Raw genomic sequence first — 27,443 nt, 5'->3', positions numbered from 1 at the left:
AATAACTCTCCGTGTGTCCGCATGCGGGTGTGTATGTCTTTGTCGGGGAGCGGTGGCGTAGCGGTTAGCGCTACGCTGCACTACGAAACTGGTGACCCGAGTTCGATGCCCGCTCACGGCCAACACAAATGACGGTTATCTGAACCGGTCCTGGGTCTCCCCAAGGTCGACTCAGCCTCAAATGAGTACCTAGGTACGATGTGTAAACATTGCCACTAGGGAGACAAAGGCGGTCGGGCGTTGGAGCTGGCCACCCAACCCCAACAGTCCCAACAGTCTGTTACATGCTAGACGGGAGATCTTTGTCTTGCTTGTCTATGCGCGTGCATAGGGTATATTTGTTAAGACTATTGAGCAAGTGCTGTTAAGTGGCACCTATGAAGGCCGGCACGGCACACAAAGGGGTGGGTGGCCAACACCACGCCCGGCCGCCTTTGTCTCCCCAGTGCTGTTATTTACACACCGCACTAAGGTACTAATTTAAGACTGAGTAGACCGAGCGGAGGCCCAGTATCGATTAAGGTATTCGTCACGAAATGTTGATCGTGAGCTGGAATCGAACTCAGGTTGCCGCATTCGTAGCGAAGTGCGATAACCACTCGGCTGCCGCTCCCCACGTAGACACACACGGGCGCACACACACACGCGTGTGCCACAGGAATATTCAAACACGCGTGCGCACGCTCACACGTGCAGTGGCACGCAGAGCCCGTGGCTCGTGCCCACCGCGCGTGCCGTTGTTGATCGTTGCGCGGCTCTCGTCAGTCCGCGTCTCGCCGGATCGGAGCCGAGAGGAGCCGATCACCGACTCGGCGTGTGATTTGGGCGGGGGGGGGGAGGTGGATTTATTGACCCATTAACATTTCCCAGCCACCACGTGAGCGCCGCGACGACCTTAAGCCAGATCCCGCAGGGCACGCGGGCGCGGCGCGGTGGGGCAACGTGAGAGGGAGATACGGCGGGCGTGTGGAGCCACCAGCCTGGGAGCCACCAACGTGGGGAATACCAGTATGGGAAATACTAGTATGGGAAATACTAGTATGGGAAATAGCAGTATGGGAAATACTAGTATGGGAAATAGCAGTATGGGAAATAGCAGTATGGGAAATAGCAGTATGGGAAATACTAGTATGGGAAATAGCAGTATGGGAAATACTAGTATGGGAAATAGCAGTATGGGAAATAGCAGTATGGGAAATACTAGTATGGGAAATAGCAGTATGGGAAATACTAGTATGGGAAATAGCAGTATGGGAAATAGCAGTATGGGAAATACTAGTATGGGAAATAGCAGTATGGGAAATAGCAGTATGGGAAAAAGCAGCATGGGAAATAGCAGTATGGGAAATCCCAGTATGGGGAATGCCAGTATGGGAAATAGCAGTATGGGAAAAAGCAGTATGGGAAATAGCAGTGCACGGCACACGAGGTACTGGGTGGCCAGCACCACGCCCAACCGCCTTTGTCTCCCCAGTGGCGATGTGTACACATGACACCAGGTAGTCATTTGAGCCTGTGCCGCCCTCGGGGTGGGCCCGGGACCGGTTCAGATAATCGTCACTGGTGTTGGGGGGCACGAGCGAGACATCACAGAATTACATTCCACTGCTCCCGAATCGGTTGTCCGGCTTGAACACTTTCATGCGAGATCACCAGGTGAGGCCCACTGAGCCATGTAGCTCTCTTTCAGAAGCGGCTTGGCCACAAACGATAGCTCGCTGCAGTGGCTCACCATGTGTACATTTATAGCAGCCAAATACTCTGAACGCGTGTTCGTTCAAAATGCGGAGGGGAAAAACCGAAGGAGCCGGAGAAAAATCCACGCGAACGCGGGGAGAGAGACACGCAAACTCGAAATATCTAGCAGGCGTCAGGATCGGGATCGAACCCACAATCTCCTGTACACCAGGCGAGGTAGTTAACATCTCCTAGCCACCGTGATGATGAGAGAGAGAGAGAGAGACGCAAACTCGAAATATACAACAGCAGGCGTCAGGATCGAACCCACGGCCTCCTGTATACCGCGTGAGGTAGTTAACATCTCCTAGCCACCGTGATGATGAGAGAGACGCAAACTCGAAATATACAACAGCAGGCGTCAGGATCGGGATCGAACCCACGATCTCCTGTACACCAGGCGAGGTAGTTAACATCTCCTAGCCACCGTGGCGAGAGCGGCACTCGAACTTGGGTGGCCGGGATTCGTATCGCAGCGCGCAAACCGCGGCGCGAACGCTCCCCGCACATCCTCATGGGCCCTCCTCCACACGCGCAATTAGGGGCTCAGGCGCTTGGCACAGATATCAATGGAGGTGGTGGGGGTGATGCGTCATTAAATGCGCTTCTCCCAGCCTGCCCCCCTCTCCCGATCAATGCGCGCTCCTCGCCAGGCGCTTCACCTGCAGGACGAGAGAGAGAGAGAGAGAGCGAGCGAGCGACGTGCATTTCCCAAGTCGCATAGAACAATAAAATAAAAAATAAAAACGACTTCTGTTCGCGGGCGCTCGACCTCGTCCCCCTCCTTCTTTTGGGGAGAGGGAGGGGGGGGGGGTTCATCGTTTCATCGATTTTGCACAATTGCAATGGGCGCGCGTTTCCCATTAAAGTCGCCGCCGCTAACGCGATGGCGTGCAATATGTATGTGCGCGAATGCAATGCATTCCCCATCGCCGCCCTCTTTAATCATCCACTCATCCTCGCCGCGCGTCGCCCCCACGCTTTGTCGCCTCGCTAAAGCTGCCCCCGTTTCGCTTTAATTAAAAGGGTTTTAGAGAAATGCCAATTCCCCCTGCGGCTGCAAAGCATATTGGGTTCTACATGCGCATTGTATTGACTCTTATAGGTGGAGGGGGGGTGCGGGGAGGTGGGGGGGAGGGGGTTGGGGGGAGGTGGGGGGAGGGGGGAGGTGGGGGGGATGGGTGGCGCAGCGGTTAGCGTGCTGCGCTCGTGTTGTGCGAATGCGGCGACCCCAAACCAGCCGAGTTCGATTCCCGGTCGCGGCACGCGCCACAAGTGCGGCGCGTACCGCGCGCTGCTCCGCACGACGTACGACGCGTCGCTCCCACGTGCCGGGAGCTTCTGCAGGAAGGAGCCGTCGGAAGGTGGAGCGAAACGTCGGACGTCGTGCCGAGCAACACGCGGTAGAAGTCAAAAAACGCATCGCTGGGCCGTACGGCACAACCGCGAATACCGAAGCAGGAGGGTCAGCGGCGAGTGGCGTCTGTACCAACCAGCGCTGGCGAGCGTGGTGGAGTGTGGTCAATCAATCCTCATTCAGCAGTCGATTGCTAACGGGTGTGTACATTAACTTGAATGCTACGTTTGCTCAGCGCAAAGTGAACATCTGGCGAGGTGGTTGGTGGTGTAATGTAGTCAGCCCCCAAAGTGAAGGTGGCTGAGCGTGCTTGGCCCTGTTCCGCATCATCTGTTCCGTCCATACGGGATCGAGTGTTGCCCCCTCGCACGCGTGGGATTTCTCCAGGCGCCCCGGTTTCCTCCCCGCACGTAAACGCGCATTCATTGTCCGATAACATCCGAACACATAGAGAGTCGCAGATCTTGGGCGACTGTTGGTAGCGGCAGATCGTATTATTATTATTGTACCATTATATATGATCAACTTCTCGTGTGCTGCCTCGGCACGCTTGAATGGGTTACTCACCAAGTGATGATTAAAACATTCGTATTACCGACATAAATCGTGTTCCATCGTTTCGAGCTTTTGTTTTTGTTTTGCCCAAGGGGTGCTCCGAGGGGAGTGCTGCACGGCGCCTCTTCATTACCGTCTCGGTCACGGGCAAACTCTCGCAGCACGACGTTCACGCGTGCTGCGTCTGTGTGCTTCGTGAGGAATGGATCTACGTTGAACTTCCATCGCACCGCACGTAGCCAAACGCGCCAATCGGAGGTGCGGGAGAATGACAAACTAAACACAAAAAGCAGTCCTAAAGAAATTCGTTTTCAATCTAGATTTAGAAGTGCATCGCTCCAGCGGCTTCTCGATATTTGAAGGGGGAGAGCGTTAGCTCCCCGAAAGCGTGCGATGCAGTGACCGGTAGTGTGTAGCGGGTAGCACCGCGCTGCGCTACGAACCCGGCCACCCGAGTTCGATTCCCGCTCACAGCCAACACCGCTGAAGCGATCCTGGGCCGTCCTTAGGTCGATTCAGCCTCAAATGAGTACCTGGTGCAGTGTGTAAACATCGCCATTTGAGAGACAAAGGCTACCGGGCGTGGTGCTAACCACCCACCCCCTCGTGTGCCGTGCCGGGCTTTAAAGGTGCTCGCTAACAACACTTGCCCCAACAGTCTGTTAAGTCTATACGAGGGATCTTTGCCTTTGTGGTGAGATGCTACTGTGAGCGAGCCTTCGCGCACTGCTTCACGTGGACTCGGAGTGCACCTGGCCTGGCACAAGCGCCGTGGTGACGCCAACACCGCCACTGAGTTGTCGTGTTGTTGTTGTTGTGACGGTGCCGTGGTGTGACGGCCAGCAGGGGATTTGCAATGCAAAAAGGTTGCCGGTGCCATCTCTCGGCACACGGCAGTTCAATCAACAGCAGCGTGAACTTGTATGGGCGTCACGGTGGCTTTGAGATGTTAACTACCTCGCCTGATGTACAGGAGGTCGTGAGTTCGATCCCGACCCTGACGCCTGCTGTATATTTGGAGTTTGCGTGTCTCTCTCTCCTCGTGGTCGCGTGGAATTTTTTTATATTCGGGCCCTCCGGTTTTCCCCTCTACATTTGTCTGCGATACATCCCACGTGGTGGTGACAAGCCACGCAGTTGAGCTACCATTTGTGGCCAGGTCGCGTCTGAAAAATATCTATACAGATCAGCGGGCCTTACCTGGTGGAAAAACTTTCGTTTCGTTTTTAGTTTAACTGTAGACAACAATTAGTCGATCGGCAGATTGCGTGTAAAGTCTGGCCAGTGTGGACGAGTAGGCCAAATGCTCTCTCTGTCGAGTGAGCTCACTACGCCCCCCCTCCCCAGTGCAGGTCCCTTCTGCCAGCAGTGGCGTAAGCAACCGCGATTTCAGGGCTGCGCCTTTACCCCATGCAATCGTCGTGCAAATCAGCGTTACGATCTGCCTCGTGACCGACGCTTTTCAATAATCCGCGCACGTGGCCCGGCGTGACACGTGGGTTGGAGACGCGAACATTGACAGCGGATGAGAGATAGTGGCAAAAGAAAATTACGAAAGGTTCGCAAATGAAGGCGGAGAGATGCACACCTGGAATTGCATTCGAGAGGCGATGGGACTTTGAACGCGTGTATCGGAGAAACAGACGCAAATTAGAGAGTTCTAGATTTAAAGCTTTCGTGACTGCAAGGATCCATACTCTTTGGTTCTATTCGGTAAAGTCCTCGAGACAGCCTGATCCCTTCACCTGATAAAGGCCGCTTGTGTTGTGGCCAAAACGTCGTGATTTTTGTTGTTTTATTTTTTACCTACGTGACTTTACCGAATAGAACCAAAGAGTATGCAAATTAGAGAGGCCACATTGACTGTCATGACACGGTAAGGGCGGGCTTGGGCAGGAACAGGAGCATAGCTAGCAGCGTGGGGCAGGCTGAGGATGGCTTGACCCCCCCCCCCACCTCCCGTGGTGGCAAAAGCTACGAGTTGGGCACCCCTTGACGACCACCGTAAGATCTGTTTTCAACAACAAGTGTCAACAACAACATATTTTTGCACAGCGTTAAATGCTCGAGACCGTGCGCGAAACGATGATGTGATTAGGCAAGAGGAGCCCCGATGTGTATATATATAATCATAGCCCCTAGGTGCGACCGTGCGCGACAAATCAAATATTGGGGGCCCCACCTGGCCGATCGCCGCATCCCCCCCCCCCCCCCCCCGAGCTGATAACGTCGTCACTACGCCAGTGGGCAGGACGCGTCGCTAGAACGAGGAGGAAGAGGCGGCATGACGGCTGATGGTCAAGAAGGAGATGAACGGAGTGGCAGGGCCAAGGATCGCGAGGAGGAGGAGGAGGAGGACGCGCACCCTCTCGCAGTGCAGCCCCGGCACCGTCCGTCGTCGCCGCGAGGATCGCAAGAAGTGGCGGCGGATTCGGGAGGCCTTCCTTCATCCAGCAGTGGATTGACCACGTCCGACTACTACGTTGATGATGATAGTGACAATATCAATATTAACTGGGCTTGGGCAGTTCTGGATATGCGATTAAACACGCACACACACACACACAAAAGTCCCCGTACAATCAAATAAATAATCATCACCATGATGATGTTGTTGATGAATCATTCCATAACCGATATCCGGCAGCGACATTCCTTGTTCTGCTTCAACGCGCGTGGAGAATGAGCTCGAGGGCCGTGAGCTCAGGGCCCGCTAATTGAATTAAGAGCGGCAGCCGGCGGCGGCGGCGGCACGGTTCCGTTACGACCCCCCACCTGCGCCACCTTCACTGCACGGAGGCGCTAGTCACCAACACCACCGCCGCCGCCACCACCAGCCCTGAGCAACTGGTGGAAATTCCACATTCTCATGGCGGGGTTATGGGGTGGGGGCGGGGGGCTAGTCCATTCATTGGACAACCACTGCAGACTGCAAACTTCACGCAGTGGTACTCATTGACAACAGAGGAATGCACGGGGTGAGTCAACGCCTCCTGCTCCACTTGTACGTATGTTGAACTTCTTTCTCACCGTACGTAGACAACCTTGCGAATCGGACACGGTGGGGGGGTGGGGACAACAAACCAAACACAAAAAAACAGTTCTGAATAAGCTAGTTTTCAATTTAGATCTAAAAGTTAATAGCTCCAGCGGCTTCCAAATATCGGAAGGAAAAGCGTTCCAGACGGCCGCAGCATCGCACCTGAAAGCGCCGTGAGATGCGGTGACCACCGCCTTTGTTCGATGGCTCTCCCAAAAGCCGCTGCTGTGTCCTCCACTCGTCTCGATCATCTGCAATTTTATTTGCGTAGTAACTGCGCGCCGCACTCCCGTACAAAATCTCGCCGCTGCTAAGTGTCTCGTAAATGTTGTTTCGGCGTCAGCCCCCCCCAATGTCCATCCGCAACACTCCCGGGCGGTGCACGAAGCGGCGAATCAATTCGGTGCACCTCGCACCGAGGAGGGCCACGCGTGTGACCTCCAGACACATCCTGTCAGCACCGGCAGCAATTCCTGCAGCTAATAATAGTGTGCGATGTCTCTCCCCCCCCCCCCCCCCCATTTACAGAGAGAACGTGCTGAACTCGCAATTCTGTTTATATGGAGAGGGAAAAAAAGTGTTCCGTATCCCAAAAATTCCGCTGCACTCTGCACCAGTTATTGAGCGCGCGTACGAATCTTACGAGTTTTGACTGAATGATAATAATGATAACGCTGCAAGAGCTATGCGTACCAAAACAGAAGTGTGTGCGTTTTAATACATGCCCTCTCAGAATGATTACGGTTGACTTGCCAATTCATGACGAAGCGAATTGGCCACTCACTGACACACCAAATATTCACGTATTTACCGTATTATAAGATTCACCCACCTCATTCCCAGTGTATTTTAAAGAAAGGTTTTGAGTTCATCTTGTAATCTTGTAGGTGTGTGTGACCTCATTTATACAACCTTACTGGCGTCAGGTATAAGTTGTGTGCAGCTTGTAACTTGGAGAATACGGTAGTCCATAAATGGACTCATACGTTCCCCAAAATCCAAAACATCAGTCGCATAATAGGGTTAATCACGCGAATAGCATGAATACAAGCAATCCGTGGCTGTACACGTCAACAGAAAATACCCGAAAACGCACACCGAGGTTAAATGTTGGTAAACCTTCGTTTGGATCACCGCGTGTCGTATTCCCATTACAGGACGTATATTTCGCCAAATTGTTTTTGGCATTGTCCTTACAAAGTGTCATTTTTGGCCTCAAATTGGGTGAAGAGGGAGGCTGTCACACGAGATGGGATTTAGACCCAGCAGTGCATCCAGAATCAGATTTGTGAGAGGCACGGCACGGGTCGGAAGAAAATCAAAATGACCAATGCTCGCAAGCTCAAGCGAGTGCGTGCACACGCAGACACAAATGTACACAAAGATCCCCCATGGGCCTATAGACTGTTGAGGCAGTGCTGCTGTTCGCGAGCACCCATTAACGGCGGCACGGTGTGTGAGCGGATGGCGTGGTCAGCACTATGATCGGCCGCCTTTGTCTACCCCCAGTGCTGATGTTTACACACAACAGGTGTTGATTGGAGGCCGAGTCGAGCTAGGGGGTGCACGGGAACAGTTCTGATACAACTAATCGCCGATGTTGGGTGCTGCCAAGAATTAAACTCGGGTGACGGGTGAGTTCCTGACGCAACGTATGCACGAGCGCATACAGATAAAGATTCCGGGTACAGCCTTGATACAGACTGTTGGGACAAGTGCGATTCGTGAGCACCTATGAAGGCCAGCATGGCACACGTGAGGGTGTTGGCCAACACCACGCCCGGCCGAGTTTGCCTCTGCATTGCCGATGTTCATTACACACTGCAACAGGTACTCATTGAAAGCTGAGTAGACCTAGGGGAGACCCAGGACCGATCGAGCTATTCGTCACTGGCTGTGAGTGGGGAATCAAAAGGTCATCGGGGTTCATAGCGCAGTGCGCCAACTACCCCACCGTTCCCCACCAAAGACACACGTTTTACACGGAGGGGGTGCAGTTTAAACATTTTAATATACAATTTTACACACATTCTATTATGTATACGCTGAAAGTTATTACAGGCACTGGCATCAGCAAGTGCACCATTGTTTAAGAAACACAGGGAAGCTTTAAAATTAGCCGAACACAATCTGAGAAGCAAACCACGTCTCGCGTCGATACAAATGAAGTTTGTATTAAAAAGAAAAATGTGGACACAAGATCGTAAAAACGTTTATCCCAACAGAGATATTTAAAGAAAAATGCATTTTCACAAGGAAAATGTTACACGCCGCACACATGCACGTTATGTATATGAATTTAGTCTGCACGCCACCCACGCACAAAGCCAATGTGCGCCGATCAGATGGAACAAGCAAATGACACCGTGCGAGCGATTTCCTTTACGTTGTTTTGTTAATGCTCCGCTAAAGTTAAAGCAAAGAAAAGGTTATACAATCGATGCCTGCTTTAAAATGTCTGTTGCTTCGTATTGATTACCATTTCATTAAATTATTATTACTTTTTACCCGCCACACGCTGCCAAAAGTTCGTTTTGTTCAGTGACACGGGTTTCAGAAGGCGCAATTTGAGTCAAAAACCCACCAGCTGGGCCCCTAACCTTTCAAGCTCTTACCGAAATACAAGGCCTTTGTTTTTTTTCTATATATATTTTTTGTTTAAAGGAGCACCGTATGAGTACAGTATAAACGCGCGGAGGAATCTCAACCGTGAACATCGGCGGTGTTGGATCCCCCCCCCCCCCCCCCCATAGGGTGAGAAAGAAAAAACCGGAGTAAATAAGAGGCATCTCTCTTTTAATCCAATATATAATAAATAACAAGTTACAGGTTATAAATAAACTCAACGAGGAAATAAACACGTGAATAAAATGCTACGCGTAATCCATAAAACGTCATGGGGTTATTGGACGTGTTAATAATAGGGGTGTGCGACAGGGCTGTTAGGCAGAAAGATTCGGGATTTTTGTTTTCAATCCGGGAGTACACTTCTTTGCTTGATCATCGTGCCGAGCAATCCGACACACGCAGGTGAGGACCCAAACTAATTCACCACCAGCACCACCACCGTCACTTACAACAGTTTCCATCGAGAGTGAAATGGGCCGATGGTACCAAGCAATTTATCACTGTGGGTTTTCATTAGAAGTGAGTTTCGGTTCCGTGATTTTTTTATTCTCCAGGCTTTACTTTGCGAGCCAAATTATATTAATTTATGCAGCCAATAACCAAAATACTGTCGGAACGCTCCCGATCCCATCAGTTCTCGGAAGCCGAGCAAGCGTTGTGCCCGGATCGTGCTTGGATGAATGACCACCACGCACGAAACAAGTGCTGTAGCCGCTGCCTGGCTACATTGTCAGCAGAGGGCTCAGCTCCAACCTTCACCAACAACCGGCAATGACCAGCGTGGCCAAGTCAAATAAGGCCCACGACCCACACGGCATTGAGGCCACCCTCATCCAGCAGCAGCGGACTGACAAAACGGGCTGTGCATGCACACACGTAAGCGCGCTTGTAGATGAGAACGTTTCCATTTGCATTCGGAACGCGATGTAAATCCAAACTGAAATCTACCGCATTGCTTGGTTTACTTTAAATTGAATAGGAAAACAAGGGGGGCCTACAGACAGACGATTGGGGTGGAGAATGGCGGAAGTGGGTGGTGGGCTTGGGGGAGGAAACAGCGCCGTCCGCTTGTCCGAGGCGAGCGCCGCCGCCCTCTTAATGGGCCTGGGAGTGCCCGTGTTTGGCGACGACCTCCGTAGGGCACACGCATCGATGCGTGAAAGGCAAGTGCCAGTCGGCGTTCGCCGCGAGCGGATCAATTGGCGGCGTTCGACCAAACTCTACGCCGACAGCTCTGTCCACCCCCCTCTCGCTTTGCCGTGCGGCTGGGCTCTTGTCCTTCTGCCTGCGTCTGAGTCGACCGGCCGGCCGGCCGGCCTGCAACTGTCCGTTCGTGTAAACAACACGAGCACTTTTGTCTGTAAGCGCGTGTCGGATCATTGAATGTTTGTACGTCTGTGCGTCTCGCTCGGCCCGTGCGAGATTCTATACTTCGACGACGGTAACGAGCCAACTTTGGCAAACGTCATTCCCATTTTTTTAAACCGAATGATCGTCGGAAGGTATTACAAGTTCAAGAAACAATACACGTTTGTAAGAACATGCATGGCGTTAACCTAATTTCAAGCTTATAACAAAGCAATCAGTGGCTTATTTCTCTTCATTAACTACTTCGCTTCTGATAGAGCTGACATTTCTTGTAAAAACTGTCAATTCAGTACGTGTATCAGTCACTCATGATGAAGCTTCTACACAGCATGGTTTTGTATAAAAGATAAAGATATTTAATTTTTTGTCGATGAAAGAGGCCGAAACTTTGACACTTCCCAGAAATTAACAAGGAAATGTTTTTTTTGTATCATGAAATTGTGTACATTCACAGAAGTGGTAGGTTCCAATATACACTGCATATATACACACACCGTACATAAGAAGAAAGTCTAAACATTGACTAGCCAAACAAAATTATGCAAGCCTAATATGCTAGGCATATTTGCATGAAATTAACATAATTTAAATAATAGCAGAGATGAGCGTTCTGGAAAAGCAAATATAAGCAGGTCTGTGCCGACATTGTATATTCAAATGAAGGCTACCGTCTCATATTGTGTTTTTCAACTAAACGTATTGTATGTATCGCAACACGTCAAATGTGCTCTTGTAAAGCCCTTTCTGTCCCCCATTTAATGACCAAGAAGAGTGGTGCTTGTTGGTGTCAGCTGAGTCCTCTGACGAATCAGGCGAGAGCCCAAAGAAATTCGTAATTTTATTTTACACGACAGACCTCGGTAAACCATCGTCGCGAAGAAGCGATTTTTTTCTCTCTCCTTTAAAATTTACTTAAGGGTCATTTTCAAATGAACGGGCTGGCCATGACAAACCCTGCATTTCATGAAGTAAAAATCGATGGCAAAAAGAGGTTTCACTTTGCTCTTCCACTTGTGTACACACTTCACGGTTCAAATTACCCCCGCATAGCGTTTCGACAGCGCCGACGCACCTCGCAAGCATGCCGCCCGAAGACCATTCAACGCGCCACACTAATCCCCTATCCTCTCGACAAGACCGACGTTCCCAGCCTCATCCACGTGCTACAAAAGCCTTCTCTCTCTTCTCCGCCCCCCCCCCCCGCAAACCGCCAACACAGCCGACGTTTTTTCGTAAATCATGACGGACGCCGCGGCCGTCTTTGCGTCTGCGCCTACTCGCCCAGCGAGAAGCCACGCCGCACCCGCGCGAGCAAGTGATCCCACCGGGCTGCTGCCGTGGTGTGACCCACTGGCAGGGCGCGCTGGAGCTGAAATCAATCTCCCGGCGAGCGGCGAAACGGCACTCGCTCCTTGCGTTGCAAGGATTCAACATCCATTGTGTGCACGCGTGTCTAGAGCAGGCAGCGCTGTATGCTTTCGCCAGGTGTCCTCTTTCAAGTAACCAAAGCATTGCTCTGTGGAACCGAGTCCAAAAAAATCACGGCACTGGAGCGAGTCTCGGCACTGATTTTAGTCCCCAATGCACTTTGCGTTCCGAGTTTGGTTTGCACAACACAAGCAAAAACAACAGAAAATTTCTATGGCACATCTGCAAGCCCATGACGATATGTTCACCGGTGAGTTTTGTTTTGCTGATGTAAAATGCGCCTAGACATGAGCAGTTCACTTTAAGAGAATGTCAGCAAAGCTTGCGTTTCGCTGTACTGCGGGCCAAGAGGCTACTTTTTGTGCTTTAAGACTTTTCATGACCAATGTAGTTGAGTCAATATTGTCATGACGAACATAAACTAAACAAACTCTATCACGGTGGAGCCCACTGCGCCAAAGTGCACGGCGCCTCCACGTCACAAAAGCCTGGCTAAAGCTCATGCCGGCACTGTTATGCTGTGGTTGGACACACCTGCATATCACCATTCATTTGAATGACCACGAAGCAGAAATAACATTAAAAAAAAATCACCTACTTCAAGTGACTCCCAAATTGGTAAGGTGTTTGCAACGTCGCCGCAATAAAACGTGTAACGTTATTAACCCAATTTTCGTTTTCGTTTTATTACGTTAAAAGCCTTCATTGCACCACCGAACGGATTCCGAAAATGTCACTGCCGGCTGACGCACCCCGCAGACAGCAAAGTCCGATTTTTCTCAACGCCCCCGCGCCGACCTACAAGTTCTCCCATCGATGAGCGACACACTGACCCCCGAAGTCGGTGGAGCAAGTGGAACACTGGTGAGCACCGCCACACCTGGCCAAGTGCATGGCTCTTATTAAAGAAAAAAAAACACTACTTTAAAAATCTAATCGCCCCCCAGCCACAACGGTGGACAAATCCAAACCGTTAAATAATGCCCTCAACTGTGCCAGGGTTGCCGAGATGAAGAGGACATTGTGCACTGGAAACAAAAAGTAAAACATTTCTTACATGATTCCTTGTGTTGACGAGGACCCTTGTGTTTGTTCCATCAAGTATACGCCACATCCACGTTTTCCCATTGCATAACAATTCAGTTAGGATGCTGCATCACTTGCTAACCCTAAGTAATCAATAAGTTAAACTTTCAAAGTCTGTTACGCCAGTTATAATTGGACGCAAAATTGATGCAACGGGTTTCCTCTTTTGTCGTAAGCTACCACCGTCACAATGACAAATACATTTTTAAATGTTGTACTTTGTGGCCTATGACCTGACCACTTCAATGGATGCCATCAACAACACGACGTGACCAACAAACATAACAAAATCTGCATACGTTTCATCTCATTTCAAACCTATTCTGCTTCTTTCTGATATAAAAGTGGAAGGCAAGGTTAAAAAAAAAAATCCACTCATCTCACATCTCATTTTTCACTTCAATATGTAATGAGATGTGCAATGTAAATAAATGAGGCTTCCTAGAATTACCAAACGGGTCAATCCAGGATAAATACAAAATAATCGTGAAACAAATGACAAGACTTGTCATTATGATGCTACAAAGGGAGATTGGGGAACCTCATCATAGCAGTGCTCTCCAAAACGGGCCACACCAAAGCCTTGTACACTCCAATCAAAACCCTGAAAGGGAACGACGCCATGCAATCGGAGCTCAGTAAGAATTGTGGAAGATATAGAAGGGGGGAGGGGGGGGGGGTTATCCATCCGGCTGGCCGGCCCAGGAGGAATATCCTAGCTTAACTCTCGCGGGCGGAACGCTGCAGGTTGTAAAAAAAACACACAAAGACGCATGCCATCGACAAGGGCGCAAAACAGGCAGGCAGCGTTCGCTTTTAAATGAAACTACGCGGACATTCGTGACAGATGTGAGCCGATAGCTTCCAATGGAGGGGGAGGGCACGGTGAATATTGAGCAGCAGCAGTGGCATTGATAGCGCTTGACCACTTTGAGTAAATGCAGGGCCCATATCTACCGAGGGGTTCACCACATTTTAAAGCCCTGTTGAGTAAAAATTTTGCACGTTTTCATTTTCGTCAATTTTTTTTTTAAATCATATCCGCCTTCACTCCACGATGGCGGCAATGGAACACATTGTAAAAGTGCAATTTTTATTAACAGCGTCCGGAGTTATAAACAGCGTCCTGTTAGCCCCTCACCTATAACGCAATTCGGATGGGCGGTTTCTCGTCTCTTTTGCCATATTCTTGACTTAATAAGACGTTTTGAACGAGGGCAAAAAAATGTTGCAGTTGCTTCTATTTGTTTTTTCCTCTCTCTGCGGCCGTTTAAACTCCATAATAACCAATGCAGCATGTGTACAAACGCACGCGCAAAGTCAAGGGTCCATTCGAAAAGCAACATCCGACACGCATGCAGAGAGAAGGCGGTGGCGAGCGGTCACGGTGTGAGCCGAGCTGCACGCGGGGCGACAGGTGCCCGTGTCCGGAGATGAAACCGCTTCCCGAGACGTGCTTTGGTGGATGTCGAGCCGGCACAGCAGGGAAGGGCAGACAAACTAAATGGATGGCCACACGTGGAAAAAAAAGGGTGTTCTTGCGATGGCCAAGAACACCTCGCTCTCTCTCGCAACACTTGCAGGATCCAAGAGTTCCCACTTGCTGCACGTTTGGACTTGGTGGTCCCGTTAGTTTTGCAGACTGCTTCGCCCCCCCCCCCCCCGCCCCACTGCTGCTCACGCATGTGTTACAATGAGGCAATCCCGGAGTCAACTTTACCTTCGTTGTGGGTTCCCCGCGTGGATTCGCATTGCTCACTTGTTCCACTGGCCGACAATGACCGCCGAATGCGAGCTCCGCTGCTCTTCCCACCGGACTCCACCATGACCGGATGACCACAACCGTGACGACAGTTCAGAGGGCTCGATGCGAACACGGCCAGGGCCATGAAGCGAAGCATTTGTCCCCAGTTCGACGCGGCTTCCTCTTTTCTCCTTGCTTATCTTCAGCAATGTTAATACATCTTTAAAAAAAAAAAACATACGCTATCGTAGTAATAACAATTTTATGACGAACGAAATTTTAATAACAAAATCCCAGTGAAGCTTTTGTGTGGAGGGGGGGGGGGGGGGGGGGGGAGACGACGGAGACGACGGAGGGAGGAGGAGGAAGGCACGGGCTGAGAGAGCGGGCTCATGCCGCCCTCTCACGACTGCTTTAAGCGCTTGCGAGGGAAGCCGAGCGGCGGGCACTGTGCCGTGGCAAGCGCCCGGAAGGCATCCGCCACCAGGTGCGGGTGGGAGCGGATCATGGCCTTCCAGCCTGGCGTCTCCATCACGTCGGCCGCGTGGCTGCGGGGGGAGGAACAGGCGAGGGAGAGGTGGGGGGGGTCAGGAAAATAAATAACAGCGACCACCTATACGGCCAACTCTTAATGCTTCCTGTGAACGAAGAGGAGCTCATCAAGAACGCAAAAGCGCGTGCAGCAATCATCCAAGTAAGCCAAACCGTAATATTGTCACTTCAACGGTGCACCCTAATCCATGGGCCATGCGATAACTGTCACCTCAAGCGTAATATTACACGCAAAATGTGATCGAGACACCGAAAGTGCAATTGTGACCACCAGATCCGTTCTCCCATAATGCTCTGCATGGCAAGTGACGTCATCGCTATGTGTGTATATAAAAAACACACAGCCTTTTCTTAGGCCACAAAAGTCAAGAGTAAAAAAAAGTTATTATTATGGCTAATACATCGAGACAGTATGGTAATGTCGTGCAACATCAAAGGTACGATGGGAGGACTTATCTTACAGTAACAACTGCTCCTGCAGCTCTCTGGAAATAACCTCTTGCATGTGTTATTATTACTCTTAAAAGGGACAGCTAACACGTGGCACAACTTGGGTAAAGGGACCATGAACCTCCTGATCGGTTCCCCAATAAGTGCTGTTATTTTTCAAGTGAATACGTAACTCACGGTTACCGCTATAATGTGCAACATTTAGTTAAGGGCATCGTGGCTTCTGATCGCGAATTCAGATTACGGACATGGTAAAATCATCGTCACCACCACCACCATCATCATCATCACGAAACCTCTGGTGGGGCAAAAAACAACGATCGCCACCTGCCGATGTTGCTCCACTGCATGGGAAACCAACAGCCGTTAATCCTCGACGCGGCAAAAACATTTTCACCCCGTAATTAATGCACAGCAGCGACGCTCACCAGGCACTAAATGAAGCCGACCGAATGGGGATTAAAGGGTTACTGGCGACGGCGAGAGGCAAATTAAATTGAGACGGCGCGACGCTGAGTGAGCTCGGCACATCGGGGGCCCCAACGACGAAAAAGGGAGGGGGGCGCAAACACTGGGAAATCGGGCTCTCTGGGGAGCGTTCCTCGCGCGACGGCCATCGATCGTGCGTGAGCTATGGACTGCATCCCCGCCGGGCCTCCGCCCGCACATCAATCGGCAGCGCAAGCTCCACAACGCGGGCGGACAAAACGCCGCCGCACTGCTCGCACGCCAAATATAGCCACCGATGCCGGGCACCCTGCGGGTGGAGCAGATGCTGCTCATGAAACAATACAATTACAATGCTGTGGGTTTGTATAGCGTCTCGATGCGACGGTATCTTCAAGATGCCGCCCAGGAACGGGCGTGCATGTTTGCATTGTGAGGTTTCATTATTTACCCAGGAAAGTTTCTCAATGTTAAGAGTTGAGCGAGGGTCTTTGCCCGACATGTTTTGCTAGAAACAGACAGAACAATTATGTTTGACCACGTGACAGCCCATTAATACCCAGGCAAGTGTCTCTGGCACAAATATAGAAATGCCACCGCACAAGGGAAAATGTAACCGAAATTTCAAGTCATAAGCAAATCATGCAATTGTAAAGAATGAAGAGGGGGAAACACGTTCAACATAACACAAATCAAATGTGATAAAAACTATGAGGCCGATTGCGATTGCGGGCATCTGCGTGTGGGAGGAATCTGGGGTGCCTGGAGAAAGCAACGTGAATGAGCGACTAACCACACGGGCACAAGGGTCAGAAACCTTGCTGCTGCTACGCTCGTCCTGGTCGACACCTTGCCAGTGTGCGTCAAATACACAGTGGCGACGGCCCAAAGATCCCCGCGCGATCCACCACCGCGCACCTCAAAGTCACTCTATTACAGGCATGTGCGCCATCGCATGCAGCAAATACATTTACATTTTTGTTATGCACGCAGAGATAATGACGTGACTAATTAGCTGTAACAATTCATTAGCGTGGCTTGCTTAGTGTGGTAACCGCTACAGCCGTTTGCCCTCAAGCATACGCAGCGCATTTATAAAATGTGACGGTATACACTTGTTTGCGGAGGTTTTTTTTGGTTCCCTTGAAACGTGCTCATAACTGCAGTCTAGCGTTTATGTTCGGAAATAAGTTTCGTGACCTATCAAACTTTCCAAGAGTTTAAACTCTTTGCCAACGGGTCAACACGTATGACTTCGAATATCTCTGCATGCCAATTTCGCTTTCATCGCGCATGGAGCGATAGGTCAGCGACATCAACTATCCGCGGCACTTCACTCCGCCCCTTCCCCGCAACCAAATAATAAAAAAGACGGGCACATTACCACACAACAACGTGCTAGACGCGAGCCTCCCACTCACTCTTCATCACCATTGTAATTCGCGATCCCTTTAGCTCAACTGTTTAACAGTTCCAGAGCTGGCACGGAGTCTCTACGCGACAGCGGAGACCGAACAAATTGGCACTGCTGCTCAATGTGCTCCCCCAGCTGGGAAAAAAGAGCGTGGTGGATTTTACAATGAAGCTAATGATATTTGACCGTGCGCTAATTTTTTTTTTTTCACCGACTGCCTTTGAACGATGGAGCTGGGGTGAGCGCGCATTTGTTTTGAGGGGCGTGCGTGAACCGTTTCACGAATGACGCGGACAAAAACTTGGGGCCAAAAAAGCACGTCAAACGAGGGAAACCCCGGCCCGGGGAAATAAAGATTCACGCGTTATTTGTTCACTCAACCGCGCGCGTGAAAGGCGGCCCAGTGGTGACACATGTGCCGGACAAACACAAAGAGTGGCTTTATTAAAACGCCCAGAGGCTACAACTTACACGCACTCTCACCCATGCCCCTCTCGAAAATGCGCACCACTCCCGAGAGTGAGCAATAAGCGCTTTTAATAGACGTCATCATGACACAAATGGCACGGCTTGTTTGCGCAGTGTCATCAAGTTCGCCGCCAATATGCCTCGTCGGCAGATTCCAGTCACTAAACAGGGCACACGTTTTGCTGGTCTTCACTGCGGCTCATTAACAAGTAACACCTTCACCACGTCGCTGCATAGAAAGGCGCCTTTTGTTAGACTCCTGTTATTTTTAAAGGATGCAACTCAAAGAACAAATAGGTCTCTTGGATATGTACTCAGGCTCTATGTCCTGGGCTGTCCATCCCAAGTGAGACAAAAAAAATACTTATAAAATCACAGAAATTAACGATCGTATGCCAGACAAGTCAACGATGTCGCTCCCATGCGTTTTAATACGACCATGCAGTGATGTTACTAGAATGCTACAATGAAGCGCACGATCGCCATTTAAAATCTTCACATTCGTATTCTATTGGGCAGCCTTTATAACAGACAGTCAAGGTAGGAATCCACCGAATAAGTGCTATTTATTTTTTGCGTTGCGACTCCCTTTGCATCATCGTACCCCCTGTACGAAAACGCTGAAAGGCAACACTTAACAGACTGTGATGGCAACAAACGCATTTCAAACCCTTACGGCAAAATAAAGCCAAGCTGCCCAAGTCCATCTTTTAGTTATAGAGCGGCAATATCCTTAATTGCCTGGAATGGGCCCGATCTTATCAGATCTTGGAAGCTAAGCAGGGCAGAGCGCGGATATGGATTGGATGGGTGACCAACACCTGCACGAAACAGGTGTTTGCAGGCCCACATTATCAGAATTCTGACAAATGTGAAGGGGCCACATTGTCAGAATTCAGCGCGTCAAAATCCATTGTTTTACTGTACTACGCTCCCAAGTCTACAATCCCCGCGACTTCGCCAATCTGCACAAACCAACGCGGTGAAGTGCGGTCAAACAAAACCTCACGACCGGCACGGCATGGGGAGGACCCCCTCCCCCACCCTATCCAGCATTGGATCGCTGCATCGTTACCCGTAAAGGCCACCACTGTCAAATTTCTGCTCCCAAAGTTGACAAAACGCCGAACAAAATGACGCGAGCGTCTCGGTTTTTTTTCCGGGGACGCCGCAGCCTCGTCACCCGTGGGGGTTTTAGCGAGCGCGTCAACGACGTCGCTGCTTCACCTGTTGATGAACTCGATGGCCTGGGCCTTGAGTTGCTCGGCGCTGTGCAGGTCGGCGAGGATCAGCGTGTCGGCCACGTTGTCCACCGACAGGTTCAAGCACAGCGCCTCCTCGCACATCACCTTCAGGCGCTCCAGCGCGTACTGCCGTCGGGAGGGTGGGGGGGGGGGGGAACATAAAAAAGGGGCGAGCGCACGCAGGCGGGCTCGGCGTCAGGGACGAGGCGGCGACGTTAAGGACGACGCAATGATTGAGCGATGTTCGTAAATTGGGCAAGGGCTTTCATCACAACACCACTCATTCTCCCCGCTTCACTTATTCCCCCTCCACCCCCCACTGACTCATCATCATCGTCACCACCATCATGAATTATTACTTTGAATGTGCTTCACATGCCATTACAATTTGAAGCGCATGCAAAAACGCTGTGTCATTATCAGATGCAAATAAGCACGATATAAACATTCAGTTTCCGTCTATTTCATCGCACCATGCTCAAAAGTCATTGTTCATAGCTTATTTAACAAGAACTGGTCTTGAGGATCTTTCAGAACATATCAGAACTGATCCATGCTGGGGTATGGTAAGGCAGACTGCCTGATAACTTCAGCATGGTCAAAGCAGAGGCCTTGTGCTTCACAGTTCTCATTCAAGCAACTGTCACCATTCGGAGTCACAATTCAACTCAAAGAGATATATATTTTTTCATCTCATAAGCATCAACTCACTCGTATCTACGTTGTTTTTGCTGTCTCGTTCGTTGCGTCGTGTGTTCTAACAAGTCACATTTGAAGAGATATTAACTACCTCGCCTGGTATACAGGAGGTCGTGGGTTCCATCCTGATCCTGACTCCTGCTGTAAATTTGGAGTTTGCACATTCTCCCTGTGGTTGCATGAATTTTTCTCCGGGTCCTCCGGTTTTTCCCCTCCACGTTTAGAAACATGCCTTTTAGAATATTTGGCTGCTGTAAATTTTCACGCGATAAGCCACTTTGCTGAGCTATCATTTGTGGCCAGGTCGCGTCTGAAAAAAAGGTAAATAGTTCAATGGACCTTACTTGGTAAAATAAAAAATAATGGTATTGTTAATAACTGCACACATCGAAAGTAACTGACGTATTCCTACAACCACGAATCGATTCACATATCGCAAGTATACGATTCGATTTTAACCATGAAAATTGTTGCATGCTATACCAAATTGTCCACGCTCCCCCCCAACCCTCCCCCTCTACCCTAATCCCCACAGCACAGCACATCATTGGACCAACACTCACGCCCCGCAAGTTGGGAGTTTGATAGCTTCGCTCGAGTTCGGGTCCATTCATTGAGCACCTATCGGAGAGAGAAGTTGGTGGGGATGAAACACCACACCTTGTCTGCTGCCGCCAAGAGGTCGTCGGCCATCTTGGTGAGGTTTGGGGCCTTGCCCGTGTAGACGAAGCGCATCATCTCAATGAACACCTCAGGTTCCACGTCGTGAATCTCCACGCGGTTCTAAATGTGAAAGCAAGCCGAGCAAAAGCAGAAAAAAATGTTTTCAATAAAATGAAGTCAAAGCAATACAAGCTTTTGGAAAACTGTTATTCAGGCTTGGGCGGCAGAGGGATTTACAGTAACGTATGATATAGTGAACATTTGTGAAATATCTACAAAGCAAACTGAATGAAGATATCAATAACAAACCCATCCGGAGATGATAATGAGGTTCCCTAGTTCCATGGAAAAACGGAAATTTGTCAACATGCGCCATGACCTAATTATTTTTTTTCATCATTCAATGACCACTACCAGTCACTATCCACTGCTGGATGAAGGCTACCTGACACCAAAGTCATTATTCTTAGTTCTGTGTACATTCCTTCGGAAATTTTTTAATGAAATATCTAGAGATAAGCGGGTGAAAAAAAATGTGAACTGGACCCCGACGAGCAAAGCTCAAGCTAGAAACGTGAAAGTGTTTAAGCAAATATAAGCAATGATTTTTGTGTACTCAACTCGTGAAATGTGAGAATCCAGAATTCCACGGTTATGGGAACAAAAGAATGACCCGCAGACTGACGAGCTTGATATCTCCGCCCAAAAAAAAGTCTCAAAAACGGCCCACGTATCGTTGTGTTGGTGCATGAGAGTGGCTTCTTACCAGCTTGCTTTCCTCCATTTCGTGTTCAAACATGGCATTGAAGACCGGAGATCGGGCTGTAAAACAGCATTCAGAAAAATGTATAATTGCGTGTGGGTGGGTTATCCATATCTGGATGGAGGTCAATTTTGTCAAAAGAAACCACCACCCCCCCTTCCCACACCCCCACCCCCACCACGCCAACACCTTGCTGGGTACAGAATTGAATCTCGCAAGCACACGAGCCCTGAAAGCTTTAAGTTTGTAGAACTGATCTGCATTGCATGCAGTCAAATTGCAAAATGGATATTTTGATTAATATTAATGAAAGCCATAATTCATGTCACTGCATCTTTGGAGTATATTTCATACTTTTCACCTATGAAACACTTTAGGTGCGACCAACTTTGCAAAGGGAACCGAACCCAGATTAGGCCATGCAGTTTCGCCGCATGGCAGAGAGCAAGAAAACTGGAGATGATTCGAACTGGGAAGAGTGTCTTGCTTGCAGAAACCGCTGCGAGGTCCTTCCCCACGTACAGCCATACAGACCAATGGGGCAAGCGCTGTTAGTGAGCTCCTATGAAGGCCACCAAGGCACACCAGGTAGTGGCGTTGCAACCATGAATGCCCGGCTGTCTTTGAAACCCTCGTGTCGAGGTTAACACACCTCACCAAGCGCCCATTTAAAGCTGCGCACCTGTACGACGCCCTATTTCTATCCAGTTCATTGCATGAAACACCTTAACATGTAATTTTCCAACAATCTGGCAAGCCTGTACTGATATAATGGTGCTTGACTCACACTTGGTTACAGGTTCAAATCTCAGTCAGAGTACATCTCAATTTAGCTTTATTCCAGGGGTCAGTAAAACGAGTACAGCTCATTGTGAGAGCTGAACGATGCTCGAGACTGGCCACTGCTTGAGGAATCTGGACTTTCCACTACTGGTTGAGGCACGTGAATAGATGCGAGCTCTAACCTATGCTATCTTGAGCAAACAGTGAGCATTGTTCGTCAGTCAGTCGTCAGTTTATTTCGTAACTCACCGAGCTGAGAAATTAGGATTCATCATCCAAAAATAAACCACTTTCAAAATATCATTGAGAAAATAGTGCCTCTGATATGGCTGCAGGAGGCACATAAATCAATTACGTGCGACATTTCGTAACGGGCCTCTCCGATGACCATCAAAGCTCAGCCCAACAGCCGAAACTCACCTGCAAGGATGGCCTTGTGACCCTTGAACTCTCGCCCGCTCACGCAGAGCGAGCAGTCGGTGAAACGGGACGCCTCCCACAGCAGGCCGATGTCCTCGCCCAGCTGGCACTCGGGCACCTTGAGCATGGTGCTGCTTGCGTGGCCCGAGATGTTCACCGAGTCCTGCACCACGCTCACCTGCGGCGGCGGGCGGACACGCGCACCCATGGCTTTGTCACAGCAGGCCAAGAGGCCCCGGGGGTGGCTTCTCCCGTCAGCCTTTAAAAGATAACTCTTGCCCTTTTCTGGCCACCGAGTTTATTGCTCATTGACAAAGGCTATCCAATACTTTCTGTCATATATCAGAATCAGGATCTTTTATTTATCCTGGTGAAATCCGATGAGCTATGAAGCTCTTTTTCACGGATGTCTGGTGTATGTGCTGCAGCTGACCTATTGTCTACCATGCGCCTCTTATTTCCATTGCCTGCTACTGAAGCCTTTGATCCGTCTTTCTCTAGGCCTTTCCTGCAATCGATTTCCCTATATCATAGTAGCCATAAGTGCTGGAAGTCTTTGATGGTGCGTGCATTCATCGTACGATGGACAAGTTGGGAAAAATCACGCATATACATGGATTATGCAATGCTTTTCCATCAAGCGTTTTACAGAAAACAAATAAGTGCCTGCATGAAAAATAGTCTCCTTGGATCTGGTTTTGGGAATTCAGATTATGGCCAACCTTTTGGATCAATCTGGCCAGTTTTCAATTCGGCAAATCTGTAAAAGCAACACAATTTTATGCAGCGTAGTGAATCATCTCTACGTGAGTCAGTGCCCTGCAAACCCCTCCATTGCGGACGAACAGACAGAGCTTATGCATGAAGGCTTTCAACCTGAGTTGGCAAACATTGGAGAGTCAGGAGGCGGAATTACCACTCTGTTGATCAAGGTCCACTGTGGGCTAAATTTTGGAAAAACTTTGCTGATGTGTTCATTACCAATAGTGGAGTAAAATGCTGAGTCCATGTATTTTGGCTTTTTCATCGAGTAGTCAATCAATCCTGAGGCGTTACCTCGCTCATATGAGCTTGGGATGGTGCTCATTAATAGCCCCGAGCCAGTGGTGCCAATTCCACATTCCTATGGGAGATGGATAGATAACCACTGTTTAACTTCCTACAACACGATTCCCATTTTATCACCCTCAAAAATGATGCAATGTCATGACAACGACAATGCTGCTTCAATTATGTGAGTACATGCATCTTTTAAATATAATAAAACGGCCAGATATATTCTGCTCAACTCTGGGATGACAGACCTTTAAAGAAGGTCATCAGGCAGCACTGGGAGAAACATACGAGTTTTGTATTCATAAGATATCATCTGCATGCCAACCCCATCTGTAGACAACATTAGTTCCCCTGATTCCCCAAAACCAGACAATACTGTTACATTATACTTATCATTCATCCCTAATGACCAGCATTATCATTTTTGATCTAAAGTTTTCGTGACTGCAGGGATTCATATTCTTGGTTCTTTCGGTAAAGTCACGTAGAAGGGAAACAAATAATAAAAATATTAAACAATAAAATTCTCATCTATGTTCGAACATTGATGGACTCGTCCATCTGAACAAACTGTCAAATCTGTCTCCGTGGTGCTAACGTTAAAAATAACCGCCATTTTTTCCAAATTTTCTTGTTGTGGTTTTCACACCTGATGATAATTGCTCGTGTTGCAGTCGAAACGTCGTGAGAATGTTATTGTTTTATATATTTTATTATTTTATTGTTTCCCTTCTACGTGACTTTACCGAAAGAACCAAGAATATATAGCATTATCATTATTAGCCACTGTCAATCCACTGCTGGATGAAGGCCTACCCACCCCACTTCCAACGCTCATGGTTCTCTGGTGCCACAATTCATCTCACTGCTGCACAGGAATTTATAGCGTCGCTATAGCTAAACGGAACTATTTTTTGTTTATTTGACCAGGTAAGGCCCACCGAGCTATAGAGCTCTTTTTCAGAAGCAACCTGGCCACACATGATAGCTCAACGAAGTGGCTTATCATGTGGAACGTTACAGCAGCCGAATGCTCTTAAAGCATGTTTCTTGTGGAGGGTAAAACCAGAGGACCGAGAGAAAAATCCACGCGACCACCGGGAGAACATGCAAACTCAAAATATACAACAGGCGTCAGGATCGAGAAAGAACCCACGACCTCCTGCATACCAGGCGAGGTAGTTAACATCTCGCCACTGTGGTGCCCGTCATGCTCTCAGGCTCGTTTGCTCCTTTGGATGCCCCTTCCACCATCGCCAGCCTTGACCATCGGCCATCATCTCACCAAGCGATGTCCTGCCCGATCCCACAACTTTTCTTAGTGGTCAATATGACGGTCCTGAGGAGCGTCCGTTTCCAGATAATAATTGACTTTCATCAAGAAATAAACAAGACAATAGTTTTCTATTTACTTAATGCTATAGCCACAGGATTTAATACCCATAAAAAAAAATCCACCAACGTATCTATCACTCATGCATCCAGGCTCTTTACATGTACAGACAGGGCAGACACATAAATGTATCTACCGAACAATTCAAAGACCCAAAGGAGTGTGGAAAAAAATCAAGTCGAGTACAGAATCGTTTAGCACATGCTCCTTGTAAGAGCGTGTTTACAGAAAAAGCACTCGCACACAGGACTCACGGTGCTTTTAAAAAAATGTACCGAGTAGGTGCCAAAATGTGCCCTTTGCCAGTAACATCCAGCTCGCTGCCAGTGATCAACCAATGTGCACAAAAAAGACGTAGGCTATTCAACAAAAATAAAATAGTACTAACATTCTCCAAAAGCTTAGTTTCACAGCACGTCACAACGCTTTGGCAATGCAATTTCAAGAGTGTGCTTGTAACTTTTAAACGAACATGTTCCAATGGGCAAAGCAAAAAAAATTACAGCATGTTATACTTTTCCACATTTGCGCATGAGGATTTTTTAATTATAACTATGACTATGAAATATAAATTCTAAACTAAGTTTTCAGGATAAAGCTTAAGGCATACTTTCAAAATGTAATCCTATCTGAACATTTTTTTGCCCGCAGCCATACGCACTTCACAGCTTAATTGCATCAGACTACAGATACTCAATAATTCTGGGCCTGGTCACTATTCGGATGGGCGCCCACCAACGGACACATTCCAGAAATACGTGGCGCCTATGGCTCCACCGGCAATGCATTTCCCAATGGATGCCATCAGTGCGAGAGGTGGAGGCATCTCTGTGGTTTTCGGTATACACATCAATTTAACTTCCTTTTATGTGATGGTCCATAGAGGCTCATTATCTCGTTGGCAAGAAAGGCTTTGCTAAACATATCTACAGAGGCATATCTTTTTTTCTTTAAGCAATTTAATCGTGGGTCATTTGTCAAATATAGTGCTTAGGCTATGACCTGAGTAAATAATAGCACGCTGCTACCAAATGATATGTCAGGGTCTTTAACATCTGCTTTACACCAGACGACACACTTTGGTGATTTTTTGAGTAAATTGGCTTGACTCAAATATCTTCTAAAAACAGATCGCGCTGCGTGGTTAAACAGAACGGTGAACGGTCCACAAGATGAAACCTGGCTTATCTACTATGTGCACACGCTCAAAAACGGAAGGCTCTAAAAACGTATCACAACCCCAGCACTCGTGTCAATGCATGAGATCCAGTGCATGGTGCTTCGTTGACTTGATTTTACTCGGTACAAGATGATGAAATAAAGGCAGATAAACATGATACAGAAACACAGGTGCAAAGAGTGCCATGCAAAAAAAAACCAATTGTGGGAGTCGCAATCGCACGCATTCGTTACTTGCGCTGGCGTGTACCATCTGCGCCGTGGAAACAAGATCTCTCCCGGGACCAGCTTCCGTCGCTTGCACGCCAACCGCGGTGCTTTATTAGAGCGCTACGGTTTTAAAAATCAAACGGCAATAATAATGTCCCCTTTAATGTAAAGACTCAAAGCACAGGCAGGTACTAAGCCACTGCGCCTGTGGAGGCCAAAATATATATTTATGGTCAAGAGACAAAGCGAACGAGCGATAACCTGATTAATGTTCCACTTCCGTCAAACGAAAACACATGGCGGCCTTGATAGCTTCATTGCAATGTGCAATTAAAGCCAAACATTTGTAAAAAAAAAAATGTTCGCTAAACAATTATATTATTTGAAACGACGTACGTACAAAGTTAAAGTAATCTGTAATTCAGTGCCCTACGCTTTCATCATACACATGCTGACACGTCTGTGTATTTGTCAGCCTGAGTGAAGGGTCAGACGCAAGTAAGGTGTATTTCCTCTCATGATCTCACTCAGACTGCTCATTATTGAGTCACTACAAATAGATGTACGCATTCTATTGAATCTCCAAAAATAAAGGGCACTTATTAAATTCATGGCAAGGAAAAACACTGCCACAGTATGGATGTGAAAATGCATTGGGACTTGTTCAAATGAATAGGGCCTGTAATAAAATGTTGGTCAAGTGCATTTGCTCAACCCAGAGTGCCTTTTTAGTAACAAGATAAAGCAAATGCAGCGCTT

The 27,443-nt window shown here is 48.7% G+C and overlaps 1 protein-coding gene across 2 annotated transcripts in view; it reads right to left on the bottom strand.

The window, feature by feature from the left end:
- Positions 1-8,681: 8,681 nt before the first annotated feature.
- Positions 8,682-27,443, bottom strand: part of LOC116948702 (speckle-type POZ protein-like) — a 44,508-nt gene continuing 25,746 nt past the window's right edge. For both annotated transcript variants that reach the window (XM_032965672.2, XM_032965673.2), the window contains exons 6-10: positions 22,847-23,024; positions 21,647-21,702; positions 20,878-21,000; positions 19,502-19,644; positions 8,682-15,491 (exon numbers count right to left, since the gene is read on the bottom strand). In XM_032965672.2, the coding sequence (XP_032821563.1) occupies positions 15,347-15,491; positions 19,502-19,644; positions 20,878-21,000; positions 21,647-21,702; positions 22,847-23,024 (645 nt within the window). In that variant the 3' untranslated portion in view covers positions 8,682-15,346. The remainder of the gene's footprint in view (positions 15,492-19,501; positions 19,645-20,877; positions 21,001-21,646; positions 21,703-22,846; positions 23,025-27,443) is intronic.

Source organism: Petromyzon marinus, chromosome 34 (genome assembly GCF_048934315.1).
Source record: "Petromyzon marinus isolate PM22_M1 ecotype Great Lakes invasive population chromosome 34, UKy_Petmar_22M1.pri1.0, whole genome shotgun sequence".
In the NCBI taxonomy this organism is placed as follows: domain Eukaryota; kingdom Metazoa; phylum Chordata; class Hyperoartia; order Petromyzontiformes; family Petromyzontidae; genus Petromyzon; species Petromyzon marinus.
Note: the sequence above shows the minus strand (reverse complement) of the source record. Positions and strands in the feature narration are given on the sequence as shown.